This window comes from Helianthus annuus, chromosome 17, assembly GCF_002127325.2.
Source record: "Helianthus annuus cultivar XRQ/B chromosome 17, HanXRQr2.0-SUNRISE, whole genome shotgun sequence".
Classification (NCBI taxonomy): Eukaryota; Viridiplantae; Streptophyta; class Magnoliopsida; order Asterales; family Asteraceae; genus Helianthus; species Helianthus annuus.
The window spans coordinates 90,559,194-90,576,543 of record NC_035449.2 but is presented as its reverse complement, the minus strand read 5'-3'; the positions used below and the strand labels follow the sequence as shown (position 1 = coordinate 90,576,543).

General features: G+C 33.7%; 1 protein-coding gene and 1 long non-coding RNA gene across 3 annotated transcripts; one reads left to right on the top strand and one right to left on the bottom strand.

Moving 5' to 3' along the window:
* Positions 1 to 9,734: 9,734 nt before the first annotated feature.
* On the top strand, positions 9,735 to 11,702 carry LOC110921902. 2 transcript variants are annotated; one of them, XR_002582715.2, is made up of 7 exons: positions 9,735 to 9,871; positions 10,216 to 10,444; positions 10,648 to 10,676; positions 10,815 to 10,858; positions 11,173 to 11,282; positions 11,400 to 11,496; positions 11,578 to 11,702. It is a non-coding gene; the product is annotated as an uncharacterized LOC110921902 (long non-coding RNA). The 2 variants fall into 2 exon arrangements; XR_004886611.1 differs by having other exon boundaries at positions 10,203 to 10,444.
* Positions 11,703 to 12,270: 568 nt separating this feature from the next.
* Positions 12,271 to 13,977, bottom strand: LOC110922156. Its single transcript, XM_022166469.2, has 3 exons — positions 13,761 to 13,977; positions 13,427 to 13,655; positions 12,271 to 12,935 (listed from the first exon to the last, which is right to left on the bottom strand). Exons 1-3 carry the CDS (start codon positions 13,971 to 13,973, stop codon positions 12,487 to 12,489), a joined length of 891 nt encoding a protein of 296 aa, XP_022022161.1. The 5' UTR covers positions 13,974 to 13,977; the 3' UTR covers positions 12,271 to 12,486.
* Positions 13,978 to 17,350: the final 3,373 nt, after the last annotated feature.

Below are 17,350 nucleotides of genomic sequence, written 5' to 3'. Positions count from 1 at the left end.
AACAACCTTACTTACCACCGCTGATTCACCATCATCAGATTTGGTGTATGTCACAACAATGTTTTGAATCATCATTCACATTTGTTTCAGATTTTGAATTTTTCAGATAATTTTTATGAAAACTTTCCTCATCTTCAACTTGTGATTTAGAATTATCATTTTTGGTGGAATTGTTTTGATTTTCTTCTTTCAAAACACTCTTAACAACCTTACTTACCACCGCTGATTCACCATCATCAGATTTGGTGTATGTCACAACAATGTTTTTAGGCAACTGATCAACCATATTCATTGCCTTTGCCACCTTTTCGTCATCATAGAATGTATAATTTTTCTCCAACGGTGGTGGAATTTGATGATATTCTGATCCAATCCCCTTTTTATTCTTTTTAGAATCATTATCATCTGGGATGATGTTGAAAATTCGTTTGAGAATGTATGAAGAAACATGATAACTTTGAAGTTTATTATTTTCTTTTCCTTTTAAGCCAACTCTCGTTTTAGATCAGCAACTTCATCAATATATTGATTTAATACCAATTGCTTACCTTTATATTTGGCTTCAAGAAATTTTTGTCGTTTCAGAATATTTTAAAACTTTTTCTTCAAGACGTTTATCTTCACTTTTCAAAGTTTCATTTGCCTCTTTTACTCTATGATGTGAATATTTCATCCCATCATATTCTTTTTGCAACTCTCGAATAATATTATCTTTTTGAATACATTCGTTGCAATTTGCTGAACACTTTTGCTTTAAAATCTTATTTTCTTTTTCAAAATTATTACATTTTTGTGTCAGCTTCTCTATTGTTTGTTTCAAAATCTCTTCTTTCTCAAACATTTCTTTACATTTTGCTTTGAAAACATTCTCAATTTTAGTAAATTCAACGTTTCTTGACCTTAGTTTTCATCCTTCTCAGTAGAGGCACTGCATGTTTCCATGCATTTCCTGCACTGCACTTCATTTTTGTGTTCTGATTTGTCACCAATTTCATCATTATTACTCAATGATTTAACCTGATTTGACGACTCAGTAGATTCAGTTTGAGTTTTTACCTTTGTTTCATCTACTATCAATGTTTTGTCAGTCGTTTTCTTCAAATTTTCAGCCATCTTCTATTGGCTCTCATCAATGGTCTTCTCATCATTCTTCTTTAAAGTCTCTGTCGACTTTTCTAGACTTGCATTAATCACTCTTTCCATGTGCTTCTCCACTTGTTCCTCAAAATTTTTATCTACTTTTATCTTTGAATAAAATTCTGCAGCAGTTGGAATAGCAGCAAGCAATGCATCAAAATCTACATTCTTCGGATCCACTGCAGGATTTCCTTGAGGATTTAAATAGCATTTCCTCTCATCATCTCATCTCTTGGCCTGCTTTGCCTCTTTGAAAGCTTGATACACTTCATCCAACCTCCTACGTGCTATGTGTTCTTCTCGACTAAATCTCACTTCAACAACCAATGCAACCTTCTCATTCGAAATGTATTTGTTCCAGTTAAACCCCTCATCCTCCTGAGGAACCACCAGAGCTTGTTATTTTCTCTTTTGACGTACCTTCATCGATTTGCAATCGATTATTCTTTGGCGGTTGTTCTTTATTGCGGTGGTATATTGCTTTTCTATAGTAATCATCATGGAACGGATTCACATTTTCATCCACATCCTGATTTGAGCATTCTCTCCTGAAGTGTCATTTCTGTTTACATTTGAAACAAGTAACCTTGGATTTGTCAAAGCCTAGTTTTGTTGTAGGACCTCCAAGACATTGTCTGCCGGTAATCTCCATAAATTTCTTCGCTCTTCTGATTACACTAGCCATACACCATCTTATGTCGATCAGCTCCATCTCACTGGATCAATTTGATCATAGTCTTCCTTGGTCATATTCCGGTTTCCAATTTTTCCCACCACCAGACTTTCATAGGATTCCCGAATTAATGCTAAGAAGATCATCTGTTGCTTGGCTGAATCAGCATTCATATTCTGAGAATTGTTCATATTTAATGCAATGTTACATTGAACCACATTTGAGTTAGAATTATTTGGTACTAAAGATGATTGATTCTTGAAATTTGAACATGAATAACTAAAACCACACTTCGAAGAACTTCTTTGTGGTGAATCATTTGAACTATCTGCACTATATGCGATGCCAATCTTTGGTGATTGATTTTTCATCAGTAAGCTTCCACGATAATATAGATCCACGTTCTACTGATAATTTGAGCTGTTAATCTTGTTTTTCTTTTGAAGTTCTAGTTCATGGCCTTCAAGATTTTCATTCAATATATCTAAAGTTATTTCATCAAACTTTGCACCGTTTCTCAGAATCATAATATACGTTTGCCTTTCATCTTCATGTGGTAACGCTTCAATGAGCTTGTCGATGATTTCTTCTTTGTCTTTTCTGATATCGAATCTTACAAGCTCAAGTTTTAGATGACAGAAACGTTCTATCATCTGTCAAACATTCTCACCCTTCAGATAGCTGAACAAATCAAACTCTTTCTTAAGCAATGATCTTTTGTTTTTCGTTATCTCTTTTCCACCTTCAGCCTTAACTCTTAATGCTTCCCACATAGATTTTAAAGTTTTGTCATGTTGGAGCAGAGAAAGAATTTCATCTTTAACTAATTATTGTAACAGTGTAATCATTTTTTGTTCGTTAAAGAACTCTTTTTTATCAACATCTTTTTATTCGTTAATTGGTATTATTTCTCCCTTATCGTTTTTGGTTTTTCATATCTAAACATTAGCATAACCCAACTTTCATAAGCATAAGCTTTAACCTAACTCTCAAATATATCGTTCCACCTATTGTAATCCTCCATATTCATCAGTTTGGGTGGTTTCGAATAGGTTTCGTATGCATTTTTGATGTTTAAACTTTTAGATATGACTTTCGAAACATTCTTTGGTGTGGATGTTGTAGCAGATGTGAAAGCATTGTAGAACTCATTATAAAATTCCGGTTCCATGATTTCAAACTTTGAAATTGTTAAGAAATACCTGCAAGAATCAACAATCAAATAAACAAACTTTGAAAACTAAACAATATTAAACCTAGATCCGCGCAAATGGAGAATTGTAGGTTCGTGCGGATGTGGGATGTAGATCCGTGCGAACCCAATGTTCCAGAGTCCGCGCAAACTGTTATTTTTGATCCGTGCGAACTAGACTACCCAGATCCGTGCGGATTTAACTACTCTTAGATCCGTGCGAACTTGTCTACACAGATCCGCGTGAATACATGTTTCAAACATAAACGGATGCGCAACTTTCAGCTTTGTTTTTCATGATTTTTCAACTATTTTTCAAAGTATTAGATCGAATTTAGATCTGAAACTTTCAAGGATTGATTATGTTATGATTTCACACAACATATTCAAAAATTAGCCAATTTTAACCGTAAATTCGACGTTAAATCTATGTTTTAAGCTTGAAAAAGTAGTGTAGAAGAAGAATGAGTAGAAATGATGAAATTCAGCTCTGATTTGACTCTGATTTGCTTGAATCTGCTTGTATCTTGTATCTTCAGTCCTTGCAAGCAATCTCCTGCTCTGATCCAACTTGTAGGAACATGTTAGGACCATTCACGATCCTCTTGAAGGTCAATTGATTGCTATGACCTAGTATCTTGTGCGGAATCTAAGTATGAGGTTGACTAGAACAAGAACAAGTAATTAAAATGATTTCGAATGATGATTTGTAAGTACAAAACCATGAAATAACTTGGACAGAGTTTCCCCACTCAAGTCCACCAAGTTGCTAAAAATGAACAAGACAAGCACCCTATTTATAGCCTAACCCCATCTGCGCAAACAACTTATCACGAATCCACGCATCCGTGCAAACCCACATGTATGGACCAGTTAAATGCGGATCATCTATGTGCGGACCAGCTAATCCCTAATCGTGTGGATGAGTATTCTCCATCTGTGCGGACCTGTGTTGTGCCCATGTATGTTATACTTTAAACACTACACAACTTTGTCTTGTCTAATCTATTAGCTACGAATCAATACATTCGACGTTAAAACACGTGATTAACGGAAGTGATAGACATAGTGCATTCACACTAAATGACACCTAACCAAAATTTCATCGTTGGCAATGAATGCTTATTATTATCGAATGCATGCTCATATGATATGGCTTTCATTATCACAACCTTCATAAAGGTTCACTAGAACAGGAAAATACATTAAGCTGAGATCATCGAAGAGAGTAGGAGACAAACCGTCTCTCACTTGCTCTTTCTCTTTTTAACAAATTCAAACAAACAACATATCCAACAAATTTGGCATAAAAGAAACAAAAATATTATACATTCTTTCTCTCTTTAGCAAGGTGTACATGGTCCGAGTTTACTTGGGATTATCTGTGGGCGCATATAACAAGTCCAGATTTAATGTACTTATGAATAGGGTGGTCTGAGTTTCTTATGGTGTATCGGGTATATGATCTTAAGTGTTAGTTCGGGGTTTACTCAATAATTCAAGAGCCCGAATTTGTATTAGTTCCATGAAGAGTCCGAGGTTATTGGCATGCTAAAGGTGGTCCGAACTTAAGCGGGATTAAAGGTGTCCGGGTAAGAGGGTTCAGGGGTATCCCGAGTTAGGTTGCGCCTGGCCCAAGATTTTAAGCGCCTGATCAGAGTTCTTGTTTATCACAGTAGTGTCTGAATTAATATGATGGAGGGATCTGAGCATATCATCTTAGATGTCCAAGTTTTAGTGGATGTCAAATGTTCATGAGTTTGCTATATTACGGGGCTTGGGCCAAGATTATACATATGTGGGTCGGTTACATTAGTTAAATAGCAGCCGAGTGTTATTAGTTAATTGGGGGTCCAAGTTAATAATTAAACTGAGGGATTCTAGAAATAGGCAACAACGGGATGTTACAAGACCGGAGCAATAACGAGATCGAGTTGTAGTCCACTTCGACTTTCAGTCTTATTTGTGGATCCTGCAATTAGAATATGAACTTGGTACTAGAATAATAACCTTCACTCAAGCTGGTTCGTTCACCAGATCTACTTTCTCGACCATTTCAAAGGTAGGTGGCAAGTGATACAGTGAGAGATGAGACCCTCTTACTTTTTCATTTTGCCTAGGATAGAAGCAGATGTCCAACGGTGATGGGTCGTGTGTGCTCTATGCAGCACGTGGAAGCCGTCCCTGCTTTGATCCACTACCGGTATCCCTTTAGGAGTAGTCTTTGAAGCTTTTTCAGGTCGTTGAAAGCTGGTTTGTTACCAGCCCGCCTACGATTGAATTGAAAAAACCTCTCCGAGCAAGTCCTTGAGATGCTTCCAGTGCGCTTCAGGGGTTCTCGAGTCGGGTATCCCAAGCTTTAGAACAAAAGATGCGCTCCAAGTCCTTGGGCTGTTGAACTGAATCCAACCACACCGGAATGGATGGTACAAAGTCCTTCAGCTTTTCATACTTTTGGAGAATAAACCGTCAAAATCGAGCTAAAGCTATACAGGAAGCCCGAGCCCCAACAACAAATAACAAACAACAAATAAGGAGCTGAAGAGGGTATCTTCCTGACCACTATCTAGAGGATTCAGGCCTCTAAGACAGTCCCATCATTCTTGAGAGTCTTGATGGACACGACTTCTTCTAACGCTAGAAGACTAGAAGACACCCGGGACCAGAGCATGTCGTGAAAGAAGCACACTGGGCGGGCTTGCTTCGACCGTGTCTCCGTCAAAAAGAATCCATAGATATATATTTACTGTTTCGGGTTTAATTACAAGGATTGATTCATGATTTTAAATTATTAATCAGAGTTTATTTTTGTTACGTGTTTAATGGCCCGAGCTATGTATATATTTGGTTGTTCTAAGTGGTACTTGTTCCGAATATATAAACGTATAAGTATGTGGTTGCTGATAAATCATATATTTGAGTTACCAACATGAAAATGTCTGAGTTTCTTAGAAATTACACAACATGACACCAACAACAGAATCCACTGTGTGTTACTGTAGGATAGACATGTTAATTTGATCACATAAACACTTGATTGTTTGGACACTAGGGTATTGCCAAAACCCAACTCGTATACTTACTTACATGATTTGTACCTTAGGTCACGTGTACAGGCCTAACACTTAATTAACACGTAGAAGTACGTAACACATACCGAGCAACTTAAGGTGAGTTCACTATTCTTTCACAAGCATGCGTCCCGGTGGGGGGCAACAACCTACTATTCCTGGGAGGAATACTTTTTAAACTATTATTCCTGGGAGGAATACTTCTTTCTATATGTTGTAGTTTAAATTCGATGTTGGTTAATAAACTCAAACTCTATCACAAAAGTCCCTACTTACTACCGAACTAGTTGCCTGGGAGGCAATGGCGTATTAGTTGATAACGCTATTAGGCCTGACAAACCTCACACCGTGCTTGAAATTAGATTTACGCACGTTGTTAAACTTTTTTTCAGCACGTTGTCAAAACTTTTTTCACACACATTGTTAAAAAAAAAAAGATTTACGCACGTTGTCGTATGTTTTTTAAAAATTGTAATGTAAATTCATCAAACGTTAACGAATAAATTAGAAATTCTCAATAAACATATAAGACGAATATAACTTGCATTTTATAAAGAATATTACGTCAGAATTAGATGAAAATAGAGTAAAAAGAAATAGATATTATTTTCGAAAATTTTGTAGTTTCTAATAAATAAATAAGACAAATATAGTTTGCTTTGTATAAAGAACATTATGTCATAATAAGTGAAAATAGAGCAAAAAGAAAGAGATATCATTTTTGATATTTTTGTATTTTCTAAATTAGGTAATACTTTTGGTGTTTGAATTTTAAAACTAATATATTTTTCCCAATTTTAAATATAAAAACAATAAAAGAGATGAAAGAAGAGCGATAATGATGATGTGATGTGTTTTAGAGATAAAACAGAGAAGATGTGACATTGAGAGAAAAAATAAAAATACCCTTTTAAATTAAATTGAATATAGGTGATGTGTTAAAATTCTATTAAATGTGAGGAGTTCTCATGATTTTCGCAACGGGTAGTGGTTCTTTCTTGAACCGAATCCTATATAGGGTTGAGTTCATTTCAGAACTCTAAATAATTACAGAACTTTCAGAACTTCTAATAAACAATCATTTTATATATAAGTTTTTGTATTTAGGATATTTTTATCATCTATTATATGTATTTTTTTTATTACATACATGTTAAAAGTAGCATACATATGTTTAATTGCCAAAATTATATATATGTGTCATAACTAATTACAAATATGTAAAAAAAACTAGTTGACATATGTGTAATTATAAAATTACATATAAAAAATGATGAAATTACTCTTAACATGTATGTAATCGTAAAAATAGACATAATAAATGATAAAATCATCCTAAACATAAAAATATATATATAATGGTAGAGGATCATGTACAAAGTCCATCTTTTGTAAGAAGTGTAAGAAATAATTTGGAATGACAAGTGTCCCTCATCTTAATTAATTCAAAAGGGTATATTAGTAATTGTACATTCTTGTCAATTAATTGATTTCCAATATAACTGAAAAAAAAACTGGCGATGAGAATGTTTAGGGATTGATTCGAATTTTGTATTTTTTTTTTTGCAAGATCCAATACGATTGTTATCTACGTATCATTCTTCATCAATTATAAATACAAGAAGTCTTATGAATTCGCTATAGACAATACAGTTGTTTAACTTCTGCGCCCTTCTTCGATTCTGGTGTTTTAAAGGGTTATATACATACAGCTTCGATCTTGAATTGGTGTTTTAATGTTTTTTGCATTCCAGATAAAACACCATGACTTGAATCATAGTCATGGTGTTTTAAAATCTGGGAATGTTTCGTATTGATTGTCCAGATGTTAAAACACCATGGATGTAATCACAATACAATGTTTTCTGGATTCCAGATAAAACACCATGACTTGAATCATAGTCAATGTCTCCAGATTTTTAAAACACCACGCCATGAACAATGTCTCTAGATAAAACACCATGACTTGAATCATAGTCAATTTATCCAGTTGTTTTAAAACACCACGCCATGAATCTGATTATACAATGTCTCCATATAAAACACCATGACTTGAATCATAGATGTTAAAAACATCACACCATGAACAATGTCTCCAGATAAAACACCATGACTTGAATCATAGTCATGGTGTTTTAAAATCTGGGAATGTTTTGTATTGATAAAACACCACGCCATGAACAATATCTCTAGATAAAACACCATTACTTGAATCATAGATGTTTAAAACACCACGCCATGAACAATGTCTCTGGATAAAACACCATGACTTGAATCATAGTCAATTTATCCTGTTGTTTTAGAACATCACGCCATGAATCTGATTATAGTTCTCTTTATGATAACGTATGAAGAATATGCAACCAAAGACCTCCCTACAATTAAGGTGAATCATTAATTCCGATATTTAAGGAAAAAGGAGTGAATGTAGGTGTTTTTGGTTGTGTAGGTTACGGTTACCATATTTCAAACATTGAAAAAGACACTATTGCCCTTCAATTTTACATAAAGTCTTTTAATTAAAACACAATTTACATTTTTATACCCTGTTGATCTCAACCATTAGATCAAATATCCAATGGTTTAAAACACTTCTTACCCTTCTCACATTTTAAACACTTTTTACCATATCCCTACTCTATATCTATACTATATTATAATGCATGAGGGAGGGATTCCCAAAAGTTAAGAACTTCTTCCCCCCTTATTTATGAATAAACCCCTAAAATGAGGGTAAAGTGGTCTTTTAAACCATAATTATTTTTTAGTCCCTCAATCTATTACATTTAGATCCTTGATATTTAACATAATTATAGGTAATTAGTTAGACTTCCTCCCTCTTTATAATTCAAAAGAATCTTTAATGTTGCAACACACATGTATTTATTACACTTATTATTTAATACTTTTGCATCATATTTCTTTTTTTTTTCCTTCGATATTTTCTATTCTTACTATTTAACCTTTATCTATACTATATTATAATGCATGAGAGAGGGGTATTTTAAGATACCCAAAAAATAAGAACTTTTCCCCCTTTTATTTATAGATAGACCCCTAAAATGAGGGTAATTTGGTCTTTTAAACACCGTTTATTTTTTTAGCCAACTTATTGCACTTAAATCCCTGACTTTTAACAAAATTATAGATAATTAGTTACAATTTTCACCCTCCACAACAAACTTACAATTTTTTTACGTATTCTTGACATATCTTATAAACTATAATATTTAAAAAAAAATTCCAAAGACAGCATGACGACCTACACATTTTTGTCGACGTTTCGGTAGTTGTCTTGTTCAATATCGACGCATAGATTAAAAGGTAAAAGTTGATGATGGTTTAGTGTACAAATGATTATAGAAGAAAATAAAAATTAATATAGTCGGCAAAGGAATGATAGAAGTGTCTACTACCAAATAGTAGACATTACGTATCCACATGTTTATTTCCTTTTTTTTTGTAAGTTATTATTTTTGTGTATAGTTATATAGTTTGACTTTGCCATTGTTTATTCATTCAACTTTTTTCATACACATATAATCATCGTATCAATCATAAATAATACCTTTTTTTTAACAAAATTCCAATTAACAACTCTATCAGCATGAATTTCCCCTACTATTTGAAACAATATATTCCGATTATTCCTATCTCTAATTCAAAATTCAAAACCATTCTTCTCTCAACTTAAACCCCCGAGATTTCATCACCTAAAGACCCGCGCCTCCTAGATCAGTAAATCCCCCTCCATCATCTTTTCTCTCAACACCTCCGGTCATTCACTGCAACCATCAGGTATGTTTTCTACTTTTCTCTCTCTCTCTCTCCAAGACCCCTCTTTACCGATCGAAACCCCACTACCATCATAGCATATGGTACAACTAAGAAACCTTTTAAATCTCCCATCCCCTATCCAAAACATGCAGTAAACCCTAATCCCATATCAGAATTCAAACATACTTTCTCTTCCTTAGTTCTCTCTCTCGATTAATGAGAGTACACATACCCAAATTTATGGTTCGATCGAGCCCTAATTTTTTTTACTGGTTGAACAAATCAGCGTGCACTAATCGTTACACGTGTTGTTTGACTTGATTTGTTAAGAATTCGTTGAATTTGTTTCAAGATTTTGTAAATAGGAGGTTGAAAACCTAATTCATGGAGATGTACCAATGGAGCACGGGTCAGAATGGGTCAGGACGGAGCATATCCAACAACCGGAATAGATAAAACCGGGGCATGAAACCGGGCTTGAAGGTACTGTTTCATGTACTATGTGTTTTACAGTTTGTTTTTTTGTGGATTTTTCTAGGGTGCAGCCACTATTAATGCCATTCTCGCCTAGCCAATCATCACAAGAATTATCAGGTATTGAAGTTGTAATTAGAGCCTGTTTAATTCAGTTGTAATTACCAAACATAGTATATCTATTGCAGTTGATATATGTATTATGCATTATGATGATTGATGAACACTTTTTTAGGTTACTGTTTGTATGTGTATATATATTTATTTATTATATGAACATTATACTTTTTCTTTAATAAAGGTTCTTTGTTTGACTTTTGTAGTTGGATTGGATTTCACTAATAGCTAGCTGGTATATATTTTTCCTAAAGGAACTTTTGTATCATATTAATTTGTTCGATTACTTTGAAACCATCAGACTATATGTATCGCTATTAATGGATTTGTTTACTTTTGCTCTTGATTGATGTAAAGTTAGTGTTATTTACAGCTATGAACCAACATCATTGATCTCGCTGATCCAAATGAGCTTGAGTAAGTTATTATTATCTATAAATTTTGGGTAGTAAAGATATAAAGATTATATTGTTTTTCTATGTCGGATATTTATCTTCTTGTAGGTGGTGGTGGCCATTACTGTGGTAACAGGTAAATTGTTGAGTAAAATGATTTAGGAGGTTGTATGAATAAAAATTCTTTTTTGACTGAGTGATTGGTTTAACCCATTTTCGATCTAAACACAACAAAGACTGACGCTTCTATAAATAAATGGTTTGGAACTGCTACTTGTCTAAGCAAACTTTTTATCATCTTTTCTAAAGCATATTTTCTTTAACATATGAATGCAGCTTGCTGTGAAAAGTTATCACCATCTAATTGAGGCCACGTTCAAAGATTTTGCAAGAGCTCTTAGATAAGCGATAGAATACGACCGACGGTGACGTGGCACTATCCCTAGGTTAGTTCTCATACATATATCTGAAATGTATACTTTTCTAAGGACGTTTGTGCCTTTTTCAATATAGACAAACAATATTGTTGTTCATTAAATCTGTGTTACAAAATAAAAAAACAGAAACTACAAAAGAACATATGCTATAGCTCAAAAGAGGTATTGGCGCGTTCCTGGAGTGCGCTCTAAAAGAAAAAAAAAAGGATCATGGATTGAAATGGTATTATTTTTCATTTCAGAAATATTTCTGGTAGCTTTGATTTTGTAAAATTGACAAAGAGATTACTATTGAAATGTGCAGGAAATTGTGATGATGTGGCTGTTAGTCCTTGTTACAGACTAAAAAATAAGAACATTGTTGTTCATCATATCATGAAATTTAAAGCTCGCTACTACAATACTGATGACAGTGTACGCTATGAGGGCAATGTTTCATGTATCAAGATTAAAAATTCTATTTTGTGATGTTTCTATTAAACACATGAGTTGATTTTCATTATAAATTGTTAATTTTCTATTTAGATCGTTTACACGTGTTTTAATGAATTGTAGTGGAAACAAGAACTTAGATAACTACTTTAAATAAGTAATTTTAAATAAACTTGATCTTATCCAAAAAAGATATATTCTATCTTTAATAAACAAAGTTTTCAATCATTTTATTTTGTTTAATCAATTTTGTAGCAACTCTTTGTGGCGAGTAATTCCTTACACTTCGGTTGTAAAGTTGAAATAATTTTATGGTCATCGGAATTATTGAGGTTTTACCTCGTGTCCTCATCAGTTTATGCCTAAAAAAGCTTTGCAACATGTGGGAACGGATCATGTGGGCCCGCCACTTAAACCATCATCAACACCGGTACCCTTCTACGACTTCTGATGTTATGATAAAGTAATGCTTATGACGTACACCCATAACGATAAGAAAATGATAAAGTAACGCTATCCACCACATTAAGAAAAATACAAAAAACGAGTACTACAATGCAAAGTGTCGCTCCCGCCGCATCGCGCGGGCACCTAACTAGTAGAATATATATAAGTTTTATTCAAAGACAAAAGTGTGTTACGATTCTACATCTTATCTTTAACTAATATAGAAGTGAGAAACAATACATAGAAACGAAAGCATGAACCAACTCTTTATTTTTCTCATCCACCAAAACATCTCCTAAAACTACATCTTATACTAGCAATCTCCAAATCATCCTCAACAAGCCTCTGTTATTAATTGCCATTTATGTAGACTAGATGACATGCTCAAGTTCTCAACCAAATCAAAGGTAAGCAATGAAACCATTGGCCTTGACAAACGTCTAGAACGCTCAACAATCGGCAAGATATCAGGAGACAAACCCGATTCAGATTCACGTACTCCATGCCATTTAGCTTGCATATATTTGAGCTTCCGCCATGGAGCAATGTGCATTTTTTGATCTTTCATGCACCTTTTCGATGCCAAGCATAGTATCTTGATCAATGATTCAAGTCTTTCTGTTTTTCCGACGTATAGTTCTGGTAGCCGGCTTATTAGATGGTTGTATTCTTGGCTACCCTTGGCCATCTCGAATTCTGTCCGTAGATTTAACTCAATAATCACTCTTGTAACCCCTTTTTTAGAGTTTGAATTGTCCAATACTTCTATATAGGTGTGTTCCCCTGAAAAATATTAGCAGTTGAGCTAAGTTTACTAACTTTAATTTTGATTAGGAAAAAACAACTGGTAACCAAGTTTTTTAAGGGTTATATAGAAATCGGTCATTCATTTTATGTAAAGAAAAAATTACTCAACTTGCATAATTTTTTTCAATATTTTTTAAATTTGGTCTCATTTGTAGGTTACCGGTTGATAACATGCCAATTTTTTATTTCGTATATAATCCACATCATTTTTTTCCTTTATATATTAAATATAAAAAAAACAAAAAAAAAAGACATGTCATCGATTGATATACCTTACCTACAAGAAAACCAAATTTAATAATACTGTAACATATAAAAAGATATTGTTTTTCGTTTTCTTAAAAAACTTGATTACTAACGATTGAAGTTTTTTTTTCCGATTATGATTATTATACATCTTTAGCTTGTTTCAGTATAAATATTTTAAGGATATAATCACTTATAAAATATTTTGTAAAGATGTCAACCTGCTGGGATTTGTTTTAGATTCATCCACTTCGCCTTGCAAATGCCACAGCTGTAGCCTGCATGTTGCAACCTGTCGGAGATCACCCTCTGGAAACACCTCCGGCAACCATCAACCGCCATCGTAGCAGACCCACATCCGCAAACGGCCACCCCTTTAATCTCCTTCACAATCTCTCTTGTTGCCTGCCTTATTTTCGACTCAATTGTGCTAGTTCTAAATAAACATTCCTGCAAACGGTTCAAAAATGCCCATTAGTTGGTAATATAATTAACCATTCCCCAAAATACAACCACTTAAAAAAAAAAAAAAAAACTATTTAGAGGAATATTTACAGCGAGATCTTGTTCTTGAGATTCCCAAAACAATTTGTTCTCCTCCGGATCACCAACAGTTTCATCTTCTTCTATTTCGCGATTGTTGTTGTGGTCACTAGAATTGCATGAACTTCCTGATGACACCTCACTATCGTCAAGGAACTCGAAGATCATATCGGCTACCTGGGCTTCCACAGTTGGTCCGGCCAGGTATCTTTGTGCAAGACTCATGAGAGTAAAGTATGTTTGTTTGTTTAATACTCTTGCAAATACATTATGCTTTTATAGTAAAGGTTTAGTGGGGTGGTGGGCTCACCTGTGTGACATGGACGAATTAATATACTTCGTTCATCACTTTAATGTTCTTTTTGCCAAGATGGATGGATCATGACGATTGTTAAAAGCGTTCATTATTTATCCTAATCTTATCTTAACTAAAGAATAATAATAATTTTTAACTTATACTAAGGTACTAATTAATATTAAAAAAATGTTACACATCACATATTGTTCTTTTTCACCCAACTTGGAAAACAAAACAAAACACTTTGATAGAGAAGGTGAAAGTAAAACTCTTATCGGTTTCCTATATAACAAAATAACAAAAACCACCATACATACCCAGTAAATCCAACTAATAGCTTATTGATGGGGTCTGTACAAAGTAAAGATGTAGACAAACCTTACCTCTATCCATATGCATAGGCAGTGACGGATCTAGGATTCTGACCAAGCGGTAACGTTTTATAAATACGCGGTAACGAAATCGAAAAAACGTCAAATTTTTTCCAAAATTTACACTAAAAACGTCAAAAATTTTCCGACCAAGCGGTAGCGGAGGCTACCCCTTGTTCCTCTTTACATCCGCCCCTGTGCATAGAGAGGCTACTTCCAAAAAAGACCCTCAGCTCGAAACCAAACTACATGCAAACAATCTGAACTAGACATAGCAATATAAGGGCATGTTTGGCTAAACTTTTTGAAACAACTTATTGACTTATTGTGTTTTTGAAAAGTCATAAGCTCCAAAATGATGTTTGGCAATGAGGGTGTATGTGAGGGGAAAAGTGACTTTTTCAAAAAGTCACTCCATACTGACTTTTCCAAAAAGCCAATAAGTCAATAAGTTGTTTTCAAAAAGCTTAGCCAAACATGCCCTAAATCTACCGGTCATAAAACACGCGGTGATAGAGTACCATAGCATAATAAAACATATATAAGACCCTAGAGCAACAGATACATACACACATGATAATAATCATAATGTAAAGTCCACCTAAAATGTAGGAAATATTAACCCCTAACCCAAAAAAACTAAAATGAAAACACACATACACACTGTGACAACCGTAAAAAATCCAGGTATCTGTACAATTAATTAACCATGATTAGTGCTTAATGACTGTGCTGAATTACAAATGATTGCTTTCTGATTACTGTATCATACTTACATGTGCATCACATTTCATACTGTCACATCATCTTTACATACAAACTCTTAGTGACATAAACGATGCATAAAGCACAGCTAGCACAGTTAGTGGATAACTCAGAAAAAATGCTGACGATGTCAGTACATAGACAAACAGTGTTTTGAGACCCTGTATGGGCCAGAGACTAAGTTTCACACTAGTATAGTGTGTAGGAAAGTGAGGATCACAAAACTGCTTCACTAGGTGATAGTTTAAGTGCCAGAAAATGACTAAAACCCACTTAAAGTGCCGAATTCAGCATTTTTAACAAAAATCAGCATTTTAACAAGTTTGTAACATGCAAAAACATAACTAAATGGCCCTGAATGCTTTCCTAAGTGTCGGGAATTAAAAGTGTCACAAAAGGGTACATAAAGATCACTAAACGGAATAGTTTGACACTTTAACGAACCGGTATCTAACCGAACAACCGGACACTACCCGAAACACCAAAATTTTACTAAAAGCATTTTTTTAATGTTTCCAAGCTAGTTATGATCCTCCAACACCTTAACACACTATATAACACATAATACACTTGAACACTAAACACTATACTTGAAATCTAACTTAATCACTTAACTTATCATTTAACACTAACCAAGACCCCCCCCCCCTCATATGGACAGTCACCTTGTGGCCCACCATCAAAATTTACATGATCTTGCTAAATATGATTGGATCTTATAAGATTGTTGGAAGACAATGTATGTACTATTACAAACATATGAACCATTGGTTAAAAGCTTAATGTGGATTATAAGTAAATCATCATCATCAACATCTTTCACACTTCACAACACCACTCATCTCTTTCCCTTCTCTCCTCCATTCGGCCGAGAACAAGCAACCACCACCCCACCATCATCATCTCACTTCCAAGCAAACCATATACTCACAAAGGTGTAAGGATCCATACAAAGAAGCTTGGTGGTCTTGGATCTTGAAGGACCTCTCCCGATTGCTTTTATCCATCACATTTGCCATCATCAACATCAAGTGTTCTTCCCTAGCCTTTGTGCTAGTAGTGAGCTTCATATCACTTGATCCTACTTCATATTTTGATGATGATGAACATTGTTAAACATGATGAACACTAAAGAACATAATCATAAATCTCTAACATAAGCTTAATAACATATGAATACTTGTTGATTAGTGATGATATGCTTCTTGATGATTGATGATTTGTGTCAGTGATGTTAGACATCATAAGAAACCTACTAGATTGTGATTAAACACATGATCTAGTAAGTTAAGGTGGTGATCTTGTGAAAGACCAAGATTATCATGCTTATTGTTTTCATGAACTTGAAAAATGAAAATGATTTTTGTGAATGATGTAGTATGTAACATGTTTACTAGACATAAATGTGGATGATTACAAAAATAGTTTTCCTAAGAAACCAAGTTAAATAACAAGATTTACATAAACATTGTTTTTAAAGAAACTAACCATGTTTCTAGTGGTGAAACAAGCATAAGAATACATTGTTTACAAGAAAAATTCAAAAGAATGATTTTTGGAAAAATCATCTAGTAAGTTGTAAACACCTAAATCCTTTAAGATTGAGATTTTTAAAGAAATAAACACATTTTAAAGGGTAACTAAACCTACTAAACACACTACCAAGTTACTACAAGTTTTTATGAAAGTTCAAGTTCATGATTATTACGTAGATAGCAATATTTTGGCACTTGGTAAGTATAAGTTGTTTAAGATTGATTGTTGATTGTTTGTGATGATTTTGAAAAGAAAATGATATGCTTTGATAACATGGACACCTCTATTTTTAGGGGAAACTATGGCAAAATTTTCTAAAAATACAAACACTTAGAAAATATTTTCTAAACAAATATATACAAATATGTTTAAACTATGGTTTTCAATATAAACTTTGCATTAGATTTTGTTTCAAAAATACAAGTATTGGAGGTTGGTTTTTGTAAATAAAAATAACTAAATATGTATTTGAAAGATGTATATTTAGAAGACACATTGTGTGTGATTATTTGTATACGTTGTGTATTAGTTATATTATTTTAGGATTTAAAGTAATATAACTTAACCAAATACCAAGAATTTACAATCCAAAATAATACCAAAAATCACTAGGAATAAATATATAAGCTACA